The sequence below is a fragment of the Danio aesculapii genome, chromosome 3 (assembly GCF_903798145.1).
Source record: "Danio aesculapii chromosome 3, fDanAes4.1, whole genome shotgun sequence".
Taxonomy (NCBI): Eukaryota; Metazoa; Chordata; class Actinopteri; order Cypriniformes; family Danionidae; genus Danio; species Danio aesculapii.
In genome coordinates this window covers 10,737,563-10,755,254 of record NC_079437.1, presented here as the reverse complement: position 1 = coordinate 10,755,254, position 17,692 = coordinate 10,737,563, and the positions used below count along the sequence as shown (strand labels likewise).

At 36.9% G+C, this 17,692-nt stretch overlaps 2 protein-coding genes across 2 annotated transcripts in view; both read right to left on the bottom strand.

Annotated features, from left to right (window-relative positions):
• The window catches only part of LOC130217264 (uncharacterized), a 64,965-nt gene extending 59,484 nt beyond the window's left edge, over positions 1–5,481 (bottom strand). Inside the window, exons 1-5 of the mRNA XM_056449341.1 lie at positions 5,278–5,481; positions 3,088–3,250; positions 2,730–2,879; positions 2,476–2,636; positions 2,205–2,384 (exon numbers count right to left, since the gene is read on the bottom strand). Coding sequence (XP_056305316.1) covers positions 2,205–2,384; positions 2,476–2,636; positions 2,730–2,879; positions 3,088–3,250; positions 5,278–5,481 — 858 coding nt within the window. The remainder of the gene's footprint in view (positions 1–2,204; positions 2,385–2,475; positions 2,637–2,729; positions 2,880–3,087; positions 3,251–5,277) is intronic.
• Positions 5,482–10,138: 4,657 nt separating this feature from the next.
• On the bottom strand, positions 10,139–16,696 carry LOC130217254 (cytochrome P450 2K1-like). The gene is made up of 5 exons (XM_056449329.1): positions 16,690–16,696; positions 15,570–15,634; positions 15,229–15,450; positions 14,997–15,138; positions 10,139–10,900 (listed from the first exon to the last, which is right to left on the bottom strand). The coding sequence occupies exons 1-5, from the start codon at positions 16,694–16,696 to the stop codon at positions 10,713–10,715; spliced, it is 624 nt and encodes a 207-aa protein (XP_056305304.1). The 3' UTR covers positions 10,139–10,712.
• Positions 16,697–17,692: the final 996 nt, after the last annotated feature.

The window sequence follows — 17,692 nt, the reverse complement described above, 5'->3', positions numbered from 1 at the left end:
TCGATGTGGAAGAGCAGCGGCTCTACTCCGAGCTCCTCCCGGGTGTCAGAGCTCCTCACCCTATCCATAAGGGTGCACCCTGCCACCCTGCGAAGGAAACTCATTTCTACCACTTGTATCCGAGATCTTGTCCTTTTGGTCATGACCCAAAGCTCATGACTATAGGTGAGAGTAGGAACGTAGATTGACCGGTGAATTGAGAACTTTGCCTTTGGACTCAGCTCCTTCTTTACCACAACAGACCGATACAGACCACATTATTGCTGCAGCTGCACCAATCCGCTTGTCAATCTCACACTCCATCCTTCCCTCACTCGTGAACAAAACCCCAAGCTACTTGAACCTCACCACCTGGGGTAAGGACTTTCCTCCAACCTGGAGACGGCAAACCACCTTTTTCCAGTGGAGCACCATGGCCTCAGACTTGAAGGTGCTGATTCTTATCCCAGCTGGGTCACACTCTGCAGCAATTCATTCTCATTCTCCAAAAACACACACGCAGGTAGTCAGGCATAGGTTATTGCTGGATTGATTAAAATAAAAACCAGAACGAAAAACACAAAAATCCAAATATTTTCTATGTGGCATATTACACAAACAAGGACTGCTAGCAGATTTTACTACTATGCCTAGCATGGAAATTTCTACAGTGTTTTCCCAAAGTTGTTTAAATATCAGTAGATGAGGTCAAGTGACACAGCAAGGCTCATTAAAGGGATAGTTCACCCAAAAGTGGAAATTACCTAATCATTTAGAGCCCTATCATTCACCTGGCGCAATAAGGCCTAATACGTGTTTGGCACGATTTGTTCCTATTTTCAGACCAGCGCAACCCTAATTTTCACATTTTGCACCACGTTGTTTAAATAGCAAATCCATTTGCGGGTGTGCTGGTCTAAAAAGGAAGTGTGTTAAGGCACATTGTTGGCCCATTGCTATTTTGTGGAACTGAAATATACCTCAATATTGACCAGGTAAAAGCTGATCTAAAGCACAGAGCATGTTAATTATGCTCCTATGCAGGTTCAAACGCTTACACATTGCTTAATACACACAGGATGTGCAGCAATACACAAATATCTTTACATATATACAAAAATAAAAGATTAAAATGTTACAAAAATTTGTATTGTCTATATATATAAAAAAAAAAAACACTACTGTACCTCCATGCCTTCTTCACCGGAGGGGGGCTTTTTTTCAGTTTATTCATGACAATTTGCATTTGTATAATATTATTAATATTAGTAGTATTTATTATATGTATATTTATATTGGTTTTAATTAAAACAAGTTAAGATTTGTCTACCTGTCGGGTTTTGGAGACATATACATCACCGTATATGAAGCATAAGAATAGGACGTGTGTTTGGATATAACTCAGTTTTTTGACCACGCTTTGTTCCTATTGTTCTTATTCACACAGGATTGCGTGAGGCGCACGGGAATGGTTTTCTGCACGCATGCGTCAGTTTGCTTTCACCAGCGTTGAACCAGCGCTGAGGGGGTTTATTCTTGTGCTGGAAATTAGAACTGAATTTAGAAATAGTTTTGAAACAAATCTTTGCGCTTAAACTAAATTAAACATGTAGGAAGTGGAGTGTGAAGAACATGGTTTCCTTATCCAGAAAAGTAATGGAGTAAAGGAAAGGGTAAAGTAAAGACGCCGAATGGAGGGGGCTCATTCTCTGTCCTTGCGCTAAAGGTGGTCTGTTTTCTTGTGTTCAGTTTTTCCACTTACAAAGTCCACCATGTAAATAGCAAATGCGCCATTACTATTAAAGGGAATGGGAGATGATACTCTGATTGTTTTAATGTGCGTTATGCTTAAAACACACCCATAACTCATTAAGAGAATAAACACAACCCTGTTAGACTATGTGTCAGACCATATTTTTCTGTCCTTAAAATAGCAAAAGTGAATTTGGATACACCCTTAATGCTTTTGCTCTATGCGCTTTAGACTTTGAGCCTAGATTGTTAAAACAGAACCCTTACTCTCTCTCAAGTGGTTTTATGCCTTTCTTTCTTCTGCTGAACATAAAAGAAGAAATTTAGAAAAATGCTGGTTACTGGAACCCATCAACTTCAATTGAAGAAAAAAAAAAAGTCGATTCCATTACCAAGAATTTTTCAAAATATCTTCTTTTGTGTTCAAGGGAACTTTCTCCTGTATTTCAATGCAACATCAAGTTATTCTGTACCTCATCACTCTGTTTGCGGATAAGAAAAGAGTCGACAAAGCCTCTGCGGTCATGTATATTCAGAGTCTCCCGCAGTCCAGTGATCAACTTCATGAATTCTGCTCTATTTTTTAACATGTTTCTTACAACAATCTTTTTGCTGTTGAGGAATGGACCCAGCCATGGAAAGATATTGTAAAGCTGAAAACACATACAGCGGAAGATATGCCTTAATGATTTAATAACCTTTGCAAAATAACTTTCTGGTTAACTCAAAAATCATTTTCCATACCATCATTGAAGCTGATCCGCTAACTCGAATATTTTCATTTGCTCTATCAACCATTTCTGTGAATTGAGGGTCTGTGTATTCAAATCTGCTGCCGTACACAATAGACGAGATGATGTTTGACACAGCGTAGTTCACAGGCTGCGTTGTGTCGAAGGGTTTCCCTGTCAAGAAAAAACAACAAAATGTCCCTCATTAGATCTTATAAGCTAAGAGCATGAATGAAGGTGTATATTTGGGTCTTGTTCATCTTGTACCTTCAAACTTATCAAATTCTCCTTTGAGATGATGAATTTCTTCAATGATTTTCTCCTCACTTCCTCTTTTGCCCATCCCAAAGTCTCGCAGGTTGCTGAGAGCGAACCGTCGCATCTCTCTCCAGCTTTCTCCATTAGAAAAGAGGATCCCTACTCAATAAAATCCCCCCAAAAAGTCAAAAACATCTTCAAAACAATGTCCTTAAGATAATATTAGGACTGCAATAAACGCAGTGGCAGTGGTGCAACCAACAAAAAAAAAACTATGCAAAAGTTCGATTGGTGGGCCTCTATTACACTTGAATGATAAATTTATGCACTGATTTTAAAAGGAAACAAAGCACTGGTTTATTCTTACCATGTTCGTTAGTAAGTATCCTGAAAATTGGTGTAATATCTCGTTCCCCGAACTCATCTGCATAGTTCACAAGAGCTTCTTTAACAGTTTTGTGTCCAATAAGTACCACTACTTTTTTGGGACCCAAAAACACTTGGTACACATTCCCATAGGTTTTGGACAGCTGTAGGACAAAAACATTTACAAATCTCAAAATGCATGTCATTTTGTTTAAATGTGTCAAGACCCTCATGAAAACACTGTGTTTTTGAACCATACCATAGTAAAGTGTTCTATACTGTATATATTACCGTATTTACAATCCTTTGTTAACAACTGCTACAGCATAGTAATATTAACTAAAATAGTTAACGTTAGTTTACTGATTAACTGTAATAAATTCTGTACTGTAGTATACTTCAGTTTTTACTAGAGTACACTGTGATGTATTGTAGTTTATACAACAGTTCTGTATGGTTCTTGAATCTGATTGGCTGATAGCCGTGTGATATTCTGCCAGCAACAGCACTCGTCCAGCCTCTTTACTCTTCACCCTTCTGTATTACTCTGCCCACATACAGCAACAAGCAGAGGACACTCTACAGTTTGAAAAATATTGCTGCTTTTGGACAACATAGTATACTTTTAGGGCTTTTTTAAGTAGAGAATGTATTTGTTTAGATTGTAACTATGCAGTTTATATATAAGAATAGTGCCTATTTTAAATATTTATCATTTTTGAGACAGCTCGTCGGCGGCCATTAGCCTGTCTTTGAGCAAAGATGGCGACAGAGACACATAATAAGCCCTAAGAGAATACCAGTGTAATTTCTAACTACAGCTGATCAAATCATTATAAAACAGGTAAATGTCTTTCTAAGTTGATCTCTCTTGTATATTGTAGTGCTGTATTTGTACCATAGTAATATTGCAATCTCCCGTTTTCAACAGAGAAATACTAAGAGACATCTGTAGAATGATGGCGTTTCATGCAGTTAAGCCTTAAAATTTAAAATGGGTGCAAAGTCACCTGTTAAGTCACTACTTTAGACATTACGCTAAAGAATCATTCAAATACTAGCTCTAAAATGACGTTCAGCCTTGCCAGACGTACGATAATTATCGTATTTATAATTTCGACCTCTGTACGAGGTACAATCAATAATGAAAAAAATCCTATAATGTACGATAATTTCAGAATTTTATGGCATTTAAATTTATTTATGGGGCTTCTATACTTACTGATCTAGCTGCATCTTTTGTCTACTGTCTGTGAGGAGAATCTCATCTTACATCACATCTTCTCAGCCAATCAACGTGGAGAATGTCTCTTAACATTTCTGCCGCTCATGGCCGTGCTTAGGTCAGTAGTTTTCAGGTTGAGGTTGGTCGTTTAAGCAATGAAGTTTTAAAAAGTAGTGCTGAAAAGGGAGGTGAGAAGGACCCTGTTTGCCTTTGATATTCATTCCTTTGAGTCATGTGAATGTGTTTTTTTCCAAAGTTAATCTCATCAAAACAAAGCCACAAAATCGACTCATTACAGATACTCTGAATGGGCTCACGCACACATCAAAGTGTGTTAAAAATTCGGAGGGGTGCACTACTTTCAAGCCAAGGAGCACTATGTTGCGGTCCAATTTGTACCGCAAAATGAATCACTTAACACCTGGCAACACGCAGGTATCCGATGACAGCGACTTGGAGGTGGCATATGAACCTTCTAAGGTATGCCTAGATATATATATATTTTTTTACGTATTGTGGTAATTTGCACGTTGTGTCAAAACACGATTTGTGTAGATAATAGCTGTATACTCTCCGTTTGACTCATGTACGATAATTTTCCTCTAAATATGATCATTTAGAGGTTCTGATAGGATACTTTGACATTTACAATCTGGCAACACTAATGACATTGGTGAATTAGTAAAGGCCTGTGGCCTCGTGCCAACGCATGCCTCCAACCAGTGCCGATATACAGCCAGATTGCAGTGCTACGAGTGTGATACTGCTCATATAATATATCCATATACTACATAAACATAAACTACAGTATTGGGTCACTTGTTCATATTAATATAGATGTTAACATAGCAACTACAGAATTACTACAGCATATTAAATCAGATACTTTACTATTATATAGTTCAAATTCACAAACACTGGTGTTCAACAATAAATTACTACAGTATATAAATGTGTGGATCTCACCTCACAAAGGGTGTCAAAAGGTCTTGCAAGGTCAAGGGTCAGCAGGTTCCCCAGTAAAGGTAGTGGTTTGGGTCCTGGTGGATCTTTCCTCTTTTTCTGAAATTTAGAGTCTCGAGAGAGCCGATAGAAAACTAGTAACAATAGCAAAGCGCCCAGTAATGTGCCTGCACTCGAAAAATGTAGCAAAGATTCAACAACAGCCATTTTACAATCTCAGAGTGCTCAGCAAACTCTCTGCAGCATCCAAAGCTTCATAATACATGCACATAGGAGAAACCTTTGATAACTCCATGGAGAATTGATCGTTCAAAACAAGGTAACCATGAGAGTACTGTGCTGGTGTGATTGCATCAGCATCTACACAGAGTAGATGTTTCAGTCTGCTGTGGCGACCCCTGATTATTAAAGGGACTACTCCGAAAAGAAAATGGATGATTTAATGAAAATGAAAGTACTTTCTCTTCTTTTCAGCTAAATCAAGCATATTACTTATGATGAATAAAATACAGCAACTAGAACTCAAAGAATTTTGATACATCATGTTTTACCTATAAATTGTATTAAAATACACGCCTACTGTGCGTTTTGACTGACTGAATCAAGCTTTTTTATTAACTTTAACAAAATGTAGTGCGTTCTAAAAAATACTCGAGAACCATAGTTATGACATAGAAAGTATATATCTGATTTTTTAAAAAGAATGTGAATTCACAAAAATGTTAATTAATTTACCTGACTGTCCCTTCCCGTCTGTTGGTAAAGTCTAGATAGGATACAGCTGCGAATAGACCAATTACCATGTTTGTAAACATTCAGGATGCGCGAGCAGGGAGATGGCAGAAAAAAACGGGAGCGCTAGCATTTACAGCTAGGGAATGACATCCGATGAGGTACAGAGTTTGTTGTTGTCTTAGAAATAAGATATATTGATTACATATTATATATATATATTATTTACATAATGTTTTCAGCATATTATGACAGCTCGTCACCCAGTGATAAGCACGGTGATTTGGCAAAATTAACGTTAAAGTTAGCGGCGTTCATCTGACAGGTATATTTGCGATAGCACCCTCCCAGTGGATATTGGATAAGACGAAATGACCAAACATCCAGCCCCAAATATACAATCTCATTGAAGCTCCAAGTGATTTTACAAGAGAAAAGTTAAAGGCCTACAAGTCTTTGGACACCTACAGTGTTGTTCTGTGTGGTCATGTGCAAGAAATAATGTTCCATGATTACCAGATTCAACACTATGTAGTGCTAAAAACTGAGGTTCTGCCTAGCCACAGACAAGTAGGGATGGCTGACGTGAAACTGACGTTTCGACACAGTGTCGAGATCTCGAAGCGCAAGTGTTTCGAAACACTGTACCGAAGCATAATCCGAAACACCCAGGTCACGTGACTAAAGTGTTTCGAAACACCTGGTCACGTGACTAAAGCGATTCAAAGCATTGATTAGTTCAGAAGCGTTTCGAGACCTGGAGAATCTGCATTTTACTGACAGGGTCAGATGTACGCTTCTGTCTTGTATGACCTAGTGGACCGTGCGTGTGCATGTTGTTACAGGCTTCAAATGACTTTTGGGTTCAAATCCCGACTTGTACAGATACTCCAAAATCATGGTTTTATGTATTTTAATCATGTTACTGTTTATGGTGAAGTCTAGATAGGATACAGCTGCAGATACGCCATCAATTTAGCATCATTTTTGTAACTGTAAAACAATAATTAACATTTTTACAGTACTTTGATGGTTGGGTTTAGGGTTGGAGTAGACGTTAATAAAATACAATAAATAATTCTTGTTAACTTCTGTCCACAACTGTATCTGATCTAGCAACAGCCCTGTTTTATGACCAAAACAAGCCATATTTATTCACAAAGTGTTTATTCGGATGTCAGACCAATGTTTAAACAGAACGATGCACGAACAAAGCATCTCAAACTGATATTAAAGCATTTCAAAATAGCCATATCAACCTGGATTCGAACCAACAATCCCCGCACGGTAGTCAAGAACCCTAACCAGTCCACTATACCACTTAAGGGTCCATTCCTACAAAGTGGGGTTTAATACCTCAATTTACTCAACTGATCTTTGCTGAAGCTGTTCCAGTGCAATACATAAAAAAATTACCAATAGGCGTCACTGTAGAGTGGGGTTTTGAAACGTTTCGAAGCTTCGACACATTTGCTTCAACTGTTTCAGTGTTTCATGAAGCCTAGCTTTGCCCACCACTACAGACAAGGAAAGAAGACTGAACTGTACAAGGCCTGGGTGATCATCAACAAGTAAAACAACAGCGAACTACACCTGTACGGCAGAGTATGTGAACTTACACATTGAGTTAAAGTTGGTTTTATATTCGCACATTCGGACCTTCTCCTTAATAATATAATTTCATTAAAGTTTTATTTGCAAACTCTAAATAGCGAAATCTTATTAGCAGCCAAACAAACAACATTGTTCACAGTCAAATAAACAGTGTTAATGTTGTTTTTAAGTCACACTTGCAGGTTATTTCAGACCGAATATTCAAAGTGCCGTGGTAAACAAGATAGGGAGAATGTCACGAGTTGTCACTGAATGAATGCGTGAATATAAAACCAAGTTTACCTTAATAACTTACACTTTCACGTTTCATTATGAGCATTCAGTGTCTGCAGTTTAATTAACCATTTTTAACTGTTTTTACTGAAATCATTTCTGCAATCAAAAACGAGTAGTGTCTGATTCAGCATAGTGTGAACTCACCTGATATAACATGAGAACAGCAGAGTCCAGCATTTCTAATTAGGTCGTCACTTCATTCAGCTCCCTTTTAGCCAAAGACGTCTGCTGTCGGCATTAAAGCAGTGTGGTGTATGATAAAAGTTAGGTTTTCTGTTTTTGGAAAACTAATTTGGCATCCTATACCGCACAACACGACATCTTTACTATTGCAGCCTGTGTTTTTTTTGCAACCGGGGACCCGTGTGACATCATGTGTGACGTAGGTTGGTAATTGGTCTATATGACACCAACATAGCACAATTTTTTGAGGCTGTATAACAATAATTAATATTTTTACAGTACTGTGACGGTTGGGTTTAGGGTTGGGGTAGGGGTAAACATTAAAAAAATACAACTTATTGGGTAATTTAATAAATAACATAAATAATACTCGTACAACTACTGTTTTTACTTTTACATTACTGTGACGGTCTGTTTTCTCTGCGCATGCTCAGTGAATGAGCGCTCACCACGCTCTTTCCAGCAGCACGTCAGGAGGCGTTATTTCACTGAATCTTTCCAAACTACAGCTCTTTATTTCTTCAATATGTACATTTAGTTTGTGAATAGCAACAATTCCACAAAATGTTTCCACATTACAGGGAAACACACAACTTGTGGAGACGGATTTAACGTGATTTCGAGAATAAATTTGATATCCAGCTCATCTTCTCCCAGAAAAAGAGTAGAGAAAGAGAGTTGCTGTTGAATTATATTGGTAAGTTAGACAATATGACTTTGAAACCGTACAAATCTTCATATTTTAGTATGTTTTTGATATATTGTAAAAGTAATGTTAATAATGTAACTTATTCTAAAATACTGAATATAAATTCCGTCGCGTGACCGTTTTTACCGGCTAAAAAGAGTTGACGTTAGCAAAACATTCAATACCTCAATATTTCTCACTAACGTTACAGTTTTGTTCAAAGATAGGAAAGTGAAATGACCAATTATACAGAAACACAAACTACTCGACGTTTTTTTTTCTTAGTTACATCATTTTGAATCGAAATATTATAGTTTAGGTCTAAATTGATTCATGCTTAATTCATCATTGAATATGAGCAGCCGTTTTCGAGAAGCTGCAATTAAAGACACCATCACGTTAACATTTAGTGGAGAAAAGTGTCGTTTGTCAATAATTTAGCAATTAGCAATTTAGCAATTTAGCAATTTAGCAACAACTGTTTCCTGAAATTCCTTAAGCAGCATTATTTCTGCTCACATAGCATAATTGTGTGCTACAACATAATGCCTTAGTTCTACAATGTATTCAATATTGAAATACAATTCAAAAGCATATACTGTATGTATGTGACACCCTGCAGTTAATCGTTAGGCAAAAACATGACAGGTATGTTATTCAAACAGTACAGAAATATTCAATCCATAATTAAAAGTTGCTGTTTGATTTATATATACACAAAATATTATAATGTTGTCTATTTGTAAAAATAGACAGTGAAAAAAAAGTGGATCTAAACTGTAATGCGCAATATGATTTCTACGATTTAACAAGGGCCCATTTTAAAACTAAAATGGAAAGATATATTAATTTATCATGCAATGTAATTAATAAATTACAACAAAATATAAATATTTACATTCATTCAACTATTTTCCTTCAGCTTAGTCACTTATTTATCAGGGGTCGCCACAGCGAAATGAACCACCAACTTATCCAGCACATGTTTTACACAGCGGATGCAAATCATTACTGGGAAACATCAAATCCCACTCATTCACACACATACACTATTGCCAATTTACTTTATCCAATTCACCTATACTGCATGTCTTTGGACTGTAGGGGAAACCAGAGCACCTGGAGGAAACCCACGCGAGCACGGGGAGAACATGCAAACTCCATACAGAACTGCCAATTGACCCAGCCGGGACTCGAACCAGCGACCTTCTTACTGTGAGGTGACAATGCTAACCACTGAACCACCGTGTCGCCTAAATATTTACAAATAAATTATGACAATTATAATAACAAACTTAATAAAACAACTGATGGAAGCACAAAAAAATGCTGGAATTTGCTTAATCTTCTTTATCTGGTTTACAAAGTTTTCAAGCGTCTTCTAACAAGTGTTATGGATAGCATACTGTATGCCAAATTTTCTTTAGATTTTATTTGCATTCACCTGTTAACCTCACTGCCAAGTTCTGTAGCTCTTTTTTATTATTTAATTACACCCTTTGCTTTCTGTCTTCCATTACTGGTACTATTTAAAGTTAATGCATTTTTGCTCATGCATTTAGCAGAAGCATTTATATAAAACAACTTAAAAAATAGGAATATAAAACAAAAAAATCACCAGCCAACAATAGTCATATCCCTAAAATAACTCGGGAAAAAGCTGTTTATAGGCTTGCAAGTAGAGCATTGCAGTAGTCCAGTCTTGATTTCAAAATCAAACAATCAGCAACTTTCTTTACCATTTTGTAAACATTTCTCAAAATGTTTAGTGCATATTACTGGTTTTTACTTAGAGTCTAATAAAACAAAAGGTGTAGTGCACCTTTTTCTGATTACAGTACATATTCTCAAAAAGTAAAACAAGTGCAGAAATCTCCTAATTTATACTGAAATGAGCTGTTGTTTTGTTTTTGTATTTTGTTCTAATGGCCACTGTTTTCTTGGATCAGGAGCGTCTGATTGCACACAGCTTGTGTGGAGACGGATTCAACGTGATTCCAACGATTCCTTTGAGATCCAGCTCATCTTCAAACACTCCAGGTGGAGTTGTGAAGCGATAGCTCTGAAGGAGAGACATGAAGAACAGGAAAAGCTCCATCCTGGCCAAACTCTCTCCCAGACAAACCCTACGCCCTGAGAAAGAGAGTGGCTGTTTAACTAGCTATATAGGTAGGGATCATGGCTTTGAAACACTGGTTAATAGGAAATATTTTCCACCCTAAAGGCATCAGTTGTTGGCATTAGTTATGTCTAAGTATCATACCAAAAGCTCATAATTACTGAATATGGAACAAAATTACTGTATATGAAACGTACAGAAAACATCTATTTATCTAGCCTATCAGTTTATTGACATAACCTTGCCAGTTATTACCCTACCTCAGTAGCTTGACATAGAGGGAAGGTCCAAACTCCCTCTCTGATTTGCTGTTATCTGCAGCATGTGTGTTGCGAGACGTTGACAATGGCACAAATTTGCAATACAGATTTAATGCAACATAGCACTCATTGGTTTAAAAAACGGCATTCCCCGCATTTTTAAATGAGCCGATTTCGCCGATTTCGAATTTTGAAATTATACAAACATGATAATTATCATACACATGGCAACACTAAACAGCACTGGTAATTGTCAAAATGACTGAGGAACCCAATGAAATCAAAGAAGGAGGGGGTTTACGGTTTTCAGCCTTCTCAAAATGTATCTATTGTTTTACTATGGTAAAAATGTAGTAATGTAATGTTTTTGGCTCACTGACAACTAGGGTTGGGTATCCTTTGGGGTTATTTCAATACCGGTGCTAAATTGATGCTTTCAAAACGGTACTGATGCCAAAACGGTGCCAGAACTGATACTTTTGAGCCACAAAATTATTTGACAAAAAATGTTTAATCATTATAATTGAACAATATAATTATATTTATAATAAGTTTAAAGTAAATATAAATTCATATTTGATATATTTGAATAGCATTAATATGTTTCTTTTGATCATTTATTTGTTAGCATGAATGCTAGATTTGCATTATGCAATTAACATTACATTAGCTTACTACTAACCTGTGGGAAAACTGACATCTAAACCAGAGAACACCTTTCTTCTAGGGTTGGGGCTTGTGACTACGTTTACATGGACATCAGTAATCTAATGATTTGCAATTATCTGAATAAGACAATAATATGATTAAGGTGTTTACATGAGTTGCTTTTTGAATGTTCCTTTCATGATTCCCTGTTATATGTTATAGCACATTGAATGATTAACATCATTGCGTCACTGCGCTGATCTATGTTTCCTCCGCAGTTTCACCTAATTTTAATTTTTAATTTTTTGGCTTTAACTGCAATTCGGCAGTTCATTCAGGAACATTTCAGTCATGCCACCCTGATGAACTGAGCTAATGCAGGGCTCAAAATTAACTTGGTTAATTAAATTTTTCTTGGTAGCACCGGCTCTCCTAATTTAAAAAATTTAGGCGCACCAGCTAAAATTTAGGTGCACCCACTAACAATTATGTGCACTGTTACTACAAATTTTATATTAACAGATTTATTGCATTTGAAATCAACACTAATCTAAACTAACAAACAAACAAAAATCTGCATGAGCTCACCGGCACTACATGCACTGCTTGACGTGAATGAGATGAACTGAGTTATGATAATCTCACAGGTGGTTCCTGATATTGCACAGAACATATTAACATATAACTTATTATTTGCATACGTCATTTTAATAGCAATAATTGTCTTTTCATGAGCTACAATATTTTAATCTCAGTGAATGCGGTGCCCGTCGCATGACTGACAGCATCGTGATGATTAAATTAAGGAATAAATAACATTAGAACACCTCGTGCTTAAAATGTGTAGATGTGGCAAACACGGTTACTTGAAAACTCCATCCCACTGGCTTCACGGTGAATGGCTTTAGTCATTTTCATAGCAGACTTTAACCCAGTGGAAGTATTTTATCCACTCTTCGAACAGTGTAAATGGTGGATTAACATTCACCACATGATCACTATTAGGATGTGCCATTATTGTAATTTTAGGGGTTTCTAGAATTAAATCTGCCAGTGTTATTTTCATTCTCTCATATTCAGACCTTTACATTTTCGCGGCTGTAGCTCTGTCATCTGAATTGAGTGATTGACAGCTGATATTAACCAATCCATTTGCATTCTGTTCTAAAGCAATGGGCCAATCAGAAGAGCTTGAAGGCGGGGCAAGCATTGCGGGATTTGTTTACTGCAGCAAGTTGACGTGTCAACTGGTTTAAACTTTTCCTGAGCAATGCGTTTGGTGTTTTTTGGTGCAAAGATGCATTCTGCATGAATTTCTTCTAAATACGTACATGCGGTGAACATTTTGCAGTAAAAACTAGTCACACGGTAATTTATGCACTCGCACAAATGCTCCCAATTATATTTTGAGGTCGCATAGATAAAATTTCAGGCGCATATGTGATCAAAGCAGCCGCAGTTTTTAGCCCTGTATAGGGAATATGAAGAATATGAAGTAAAGACTGGTGGAAGAGTGTTGTTTTAATTGAATTTGATAACGCACGTCAAATGAAAAAAAAAAAAAAAAAAAAACCTCCGCATTTTATGACGCGGGTGTCTGCAGTCATTTAAGGTAATCAAAAACCGCTGTTTACATGGTAGACTCAAATGTTTCATTAGGTTTGACGTGTTTCCCCCCTTAAATGCAACTTTTGAAAAGCATCTGCTGCATGTTGCTGTGTCAGAATCCTTGCTTGTAAAATATAGTCACAATTTAGAATGCTTTAGTTAATTTAGAAGAAAATTAGATGAACGCGATCATGCGTGTTGATAAAGGGAGTTGCTCACTGGATGCGCCGTACTGCACGTTTTGCCTTCTATATCTAAGCAACAAGAACAAATGCCTAGCATCGATGGTGGTGTCTTTATTCCTGAAAGTTGGTTAGGATTAAATGTTTAAAGATGGTGTGACACAATGCATACCCACAGTATGTGTGCCTTTGATGCACCCCTTGATGCTTCTTACGTCTTTGTCACAGCACCAGTGGCACCTAAATTCATATGCTAATTTGGTCCAGTGGATTCCGGTTACAAAGGTACAAGATTACAAAGTGCCCATAATGGCACTGGGTTTCAGTACCCAACCCTACTGACAACCAACATTTTTACTGTGAATTAGTATTAACTAGTGTTGCAAAACTGTGGTAAATTTGTGGTCAGCCTGATTATGCTAGTTAGAGGAGCTGAAGATGAATTTTACTATTCACTTAGCTAGAGATAAATATTTAAGTAGCTAAATATTTAATAGTATAACTGTTTCACAATACAATTTTTGATGAGCTGTAATGTTATACATCTGCCAAGTCATTCTGCCAGGATGGACCACTGAAGGTGAATGTCTTTACGACTGATTTTTTGGTGCCCTTTTGGGATGCCCTTTTCCTGCCGGGCACATAAACCTGAAATATTGTGTTCTGGTAGAGCATACTGTATTTGCATGATCGGCCAATTGCAACAATGTGGTCTTTAGGTTTCAGCTGGTCAAAAAAAACAATCTGACAGTCCAGGAAGGAGTTATGGTCAAGGTGCCTAGCTGTTTGGTGTTGTGGTCACACTTTGGGTTGACCTGAATTATCAGCAAGGTGGGGGTCCTTCATCCAGGAGGGAATATCTATCATACATGCAGATATCCGGCTGGCTAATGTCAAATCATCTAGCTATAGATCTTTTCAAATATATGTTAACAAATGCAATACATATTTGTCACCTGCATGGCAATGGTAGCCATTGTTTATGAATGACAGACCCAGGTGATTCCATGTAAATGGAGAAGAGTGGAGGTCCAAGAGCAGAGCACTGAGGCACTCAGGTTATCTTTTGAATTCAGACTGGTTAATGTCCACAAGGTAGTTTTTGACAATTTTTTTGTCCTATGCTTTCCACAGACCATATAAACACATAATATGTTTAAACGACTTACCTATATGAGTGCAATTGAGATGTGAAGAGACTTTCAGTCAGCATAACAAAAACTGTTTTTGACTTAAATCATCTACCCTAAATTTAAGTAAAGCTCCTAATCGTGTGATCAGATTCTTACTAAGCCTTGTTGCTGTTGACAGATTTTACAGAAAAAATACTGTAGTGTATAATTGGCACAGAGTATTGTTTGCTCTTAATATATGTAAAAACACATTGATTTCATATTCATAGTTCACTTTACCTGCAGAAAAGGGCATGAAAGCATCTCTCTTGACGAACTGGCCCTTCTCATCAAGGAAGTGTTCTGGGTAAAAGCTGTTTGGTTTCTCCCATTCACTTTCATCCTTCAGAACAGACGTCAGCAGAGGAACAACTGTAGTTCCCTAGAAAAATGGAGAAAAGATCAAAATCTTAATGACCTGAACAATATTGTTCTTATCCATGACTTAGATGCATTTATTTTTCTGGCTGACCTTCTTGATGAAGTATCCATTGAAGGTAATGTCACTGGTAGTTCTATGTGGAAGACTCAACGGCACTATGTTGGCCAATCTCTGAATTTCATGAATCACAGCATCTGTATATGGTAATTTCTTCCTGTCTTCCACCACTGGTTGACGTCCACCAATCACTCTGTCAATCTCCTCTTGAACTCGATCTGCAGACAAATCCAACACATATTTGGTGCTTTGGTCCTTGTAATAAACATTGGGGGAAAAACTCTTTATATAACTGATTTTACCTTGAATATGGGGATATTTGAAAAAAAAGAGTCGAAAGGTCTTGTGAGGTCAAGGGTCAGCAGGTTTCCCACCAGGGGCAGTGGTTTGGGTCCCGGTGGCTCTTTTCCTTCTTTCCGAGATCCAGATCCATATGAAACTAAAAACAAAATAAGAAACAACAGCAAAGCTCCCAGCAATGTACTTGTGCTGGCAAACTGCAGAAGTGATTCGACAACAGGCATTTTCTTTCTGAGCTTCTAAAATGATGCATGCAATATGGTTATAGCTGAAGGACGGACCTTGTACGATCAAAAAAATAATAAATAATCCAAGTAAATATATAGTTGGGACAGTTTTATCAGCATGTGTATGACTCCCTGTAGTAAATCAGTAACTTCTACAGCCTGTTAAAACAACAGGAAACCTGTTTAAAGTAATAGAAGCACAAATATTGTTTTAAACAATTTTTGCTCAGATATTATGTTTTTACATGATTAAGACATTTAGTTTATTCGTATATAAACTTAATATATGGATATTACCTACTTTTCTTAACAAAAAATACTGACACAGAAAGATAAATACTGCTCTTTACTGACACAGAAAGATAAATACTGCTCTTTACTGACACAGAAAGATAAATACTGCTCTTTACTGACACAGAAAGATACTGTGACTTATCTATTTTTAAACCAGATAAACCTCCTGCAATATATTATACTACACTTTTATGATTTTATGAAAGCAGCAATCTTGCTATATTGAAATGATATGAGGTTATGGTTATAATTATAAATGTTAATAATTCTGATTCATTTTCCCACGTGTGATTTAACATGTTGCAGCTCTGAAAGACTATGAGACATGATCTAACAATTGCTTCCTACAGAATAGTTGAATTCTGTATAAAAAAGGTGTGTATCTGAAAAATACGATATAAAGAATAAAGAGACATAAAAAGATTGCAAGTTGTAAACTTGAGTAATGATCAGGGCTACATTCACTATAATGTTGTCTCGTAGTAGGCTACAAAGAGTAGTACATCTTAACTGAAGGTATGTCATTTCTAGTCCTTAGTTGTATCCCAATTGGCACACTATGTACTTACGCACTTACGTACTATGTATGTAGTGTCGTCCCAAATTCAAACTGTTTTCCAGATGACGTTTGGCGGTTGACAAATTAGCGAAATAAATGACTACTAAATAATACCTGCCATGAGTATAACCACATTCACCATAGGAGGCAGTATAACCACTCTTGTAGGAGAATTTTGCATTCACAATCCAAAAAAAAAAGTAATTCAACATTACAGAGTGCCTGAAGTGTCCAACATTCCACACTTCATTTTAACGGTTGAATAAGTGCATCATCCCGGTAATTAAAGTGCACTTATTATTATTAGAGTTTCAATGTTAATGCACTACTTACACTATTTCTACTACAAAATGGTGTAGAGTAGTGCATAAGTATGCGATTTGGGATGCACCTCTTGTTTCTGAAGATACCTTTAAAGAGGTTGCTTAAGTTATACCTTACCTAGGAGGTTGCAAACTGCTATCCCTGGTGCTGAATTGATATAGATGGTAGAACTGTGAGGAGCTGTTTTCCTAATCCCTATCCAGTCCACTCTTTTATGAATTTTGTAGATAATTCTTGTGTGTTGAGGAGATGCCATTAATATTTAGGGTATTGAATTTGCTTCTAACTGAGGGCCATGTTTCATGTAATTTATATTATATATTAACTATTGGGGCAAAATTGTTTATAAAATAAGATGTTTAGCAATGAGCTCAGCATCTGTCAAGCAAAAAACAATCATCTGATCTCCTTATTCTCAAGTCTTGGCCCATCATTAGTAAAATATGACTCGATGAAAATATGGTGAACTCTGACCTGCGAAATTGTATCATATGAGTGTGTTAGACCAAAAAAAGATCAAAACATGACCTCTCTGTTAGGGGTGGGCGGTACACCGGTGTCATAGTCATCACCGGTGTGACATTGCGCCACGACATGGATTTTCTAATACCGTCAATACCGTAATAAATCAATTATGCACCTTGAACGACTGCATTTACATCAATAATAGCTAATTCTAAATAATAAGGCATTCAATTTTCTTCAAACATTCAGTTGTGGTCTGAATACATGTCCTTATACTACAGGGCTCGAAATTGCAACCATTTTGGTCGCATGAGCACCCGAAATGTAA

Bases quoted from the DNA above. Each gene is read 5' to 3' on its own strand.
- LOC130217254 (XM_056449329.1), bottom strand. The intron at 15,451-15,569 runs GTGGGAAACCTG...GTTTATTACAAG, and splicing joins GACCCAAACCACTGCCCCTG to GACCAAAGCACCAAATATGT. The intron at 10,901-14,996 runs GTAAAGTGAACT...TCTCTTTCTCAG, and splicing joins TTTCATGCCCTTTTCTGCAG to GGCGTAGGGTTTGTCTGGGA.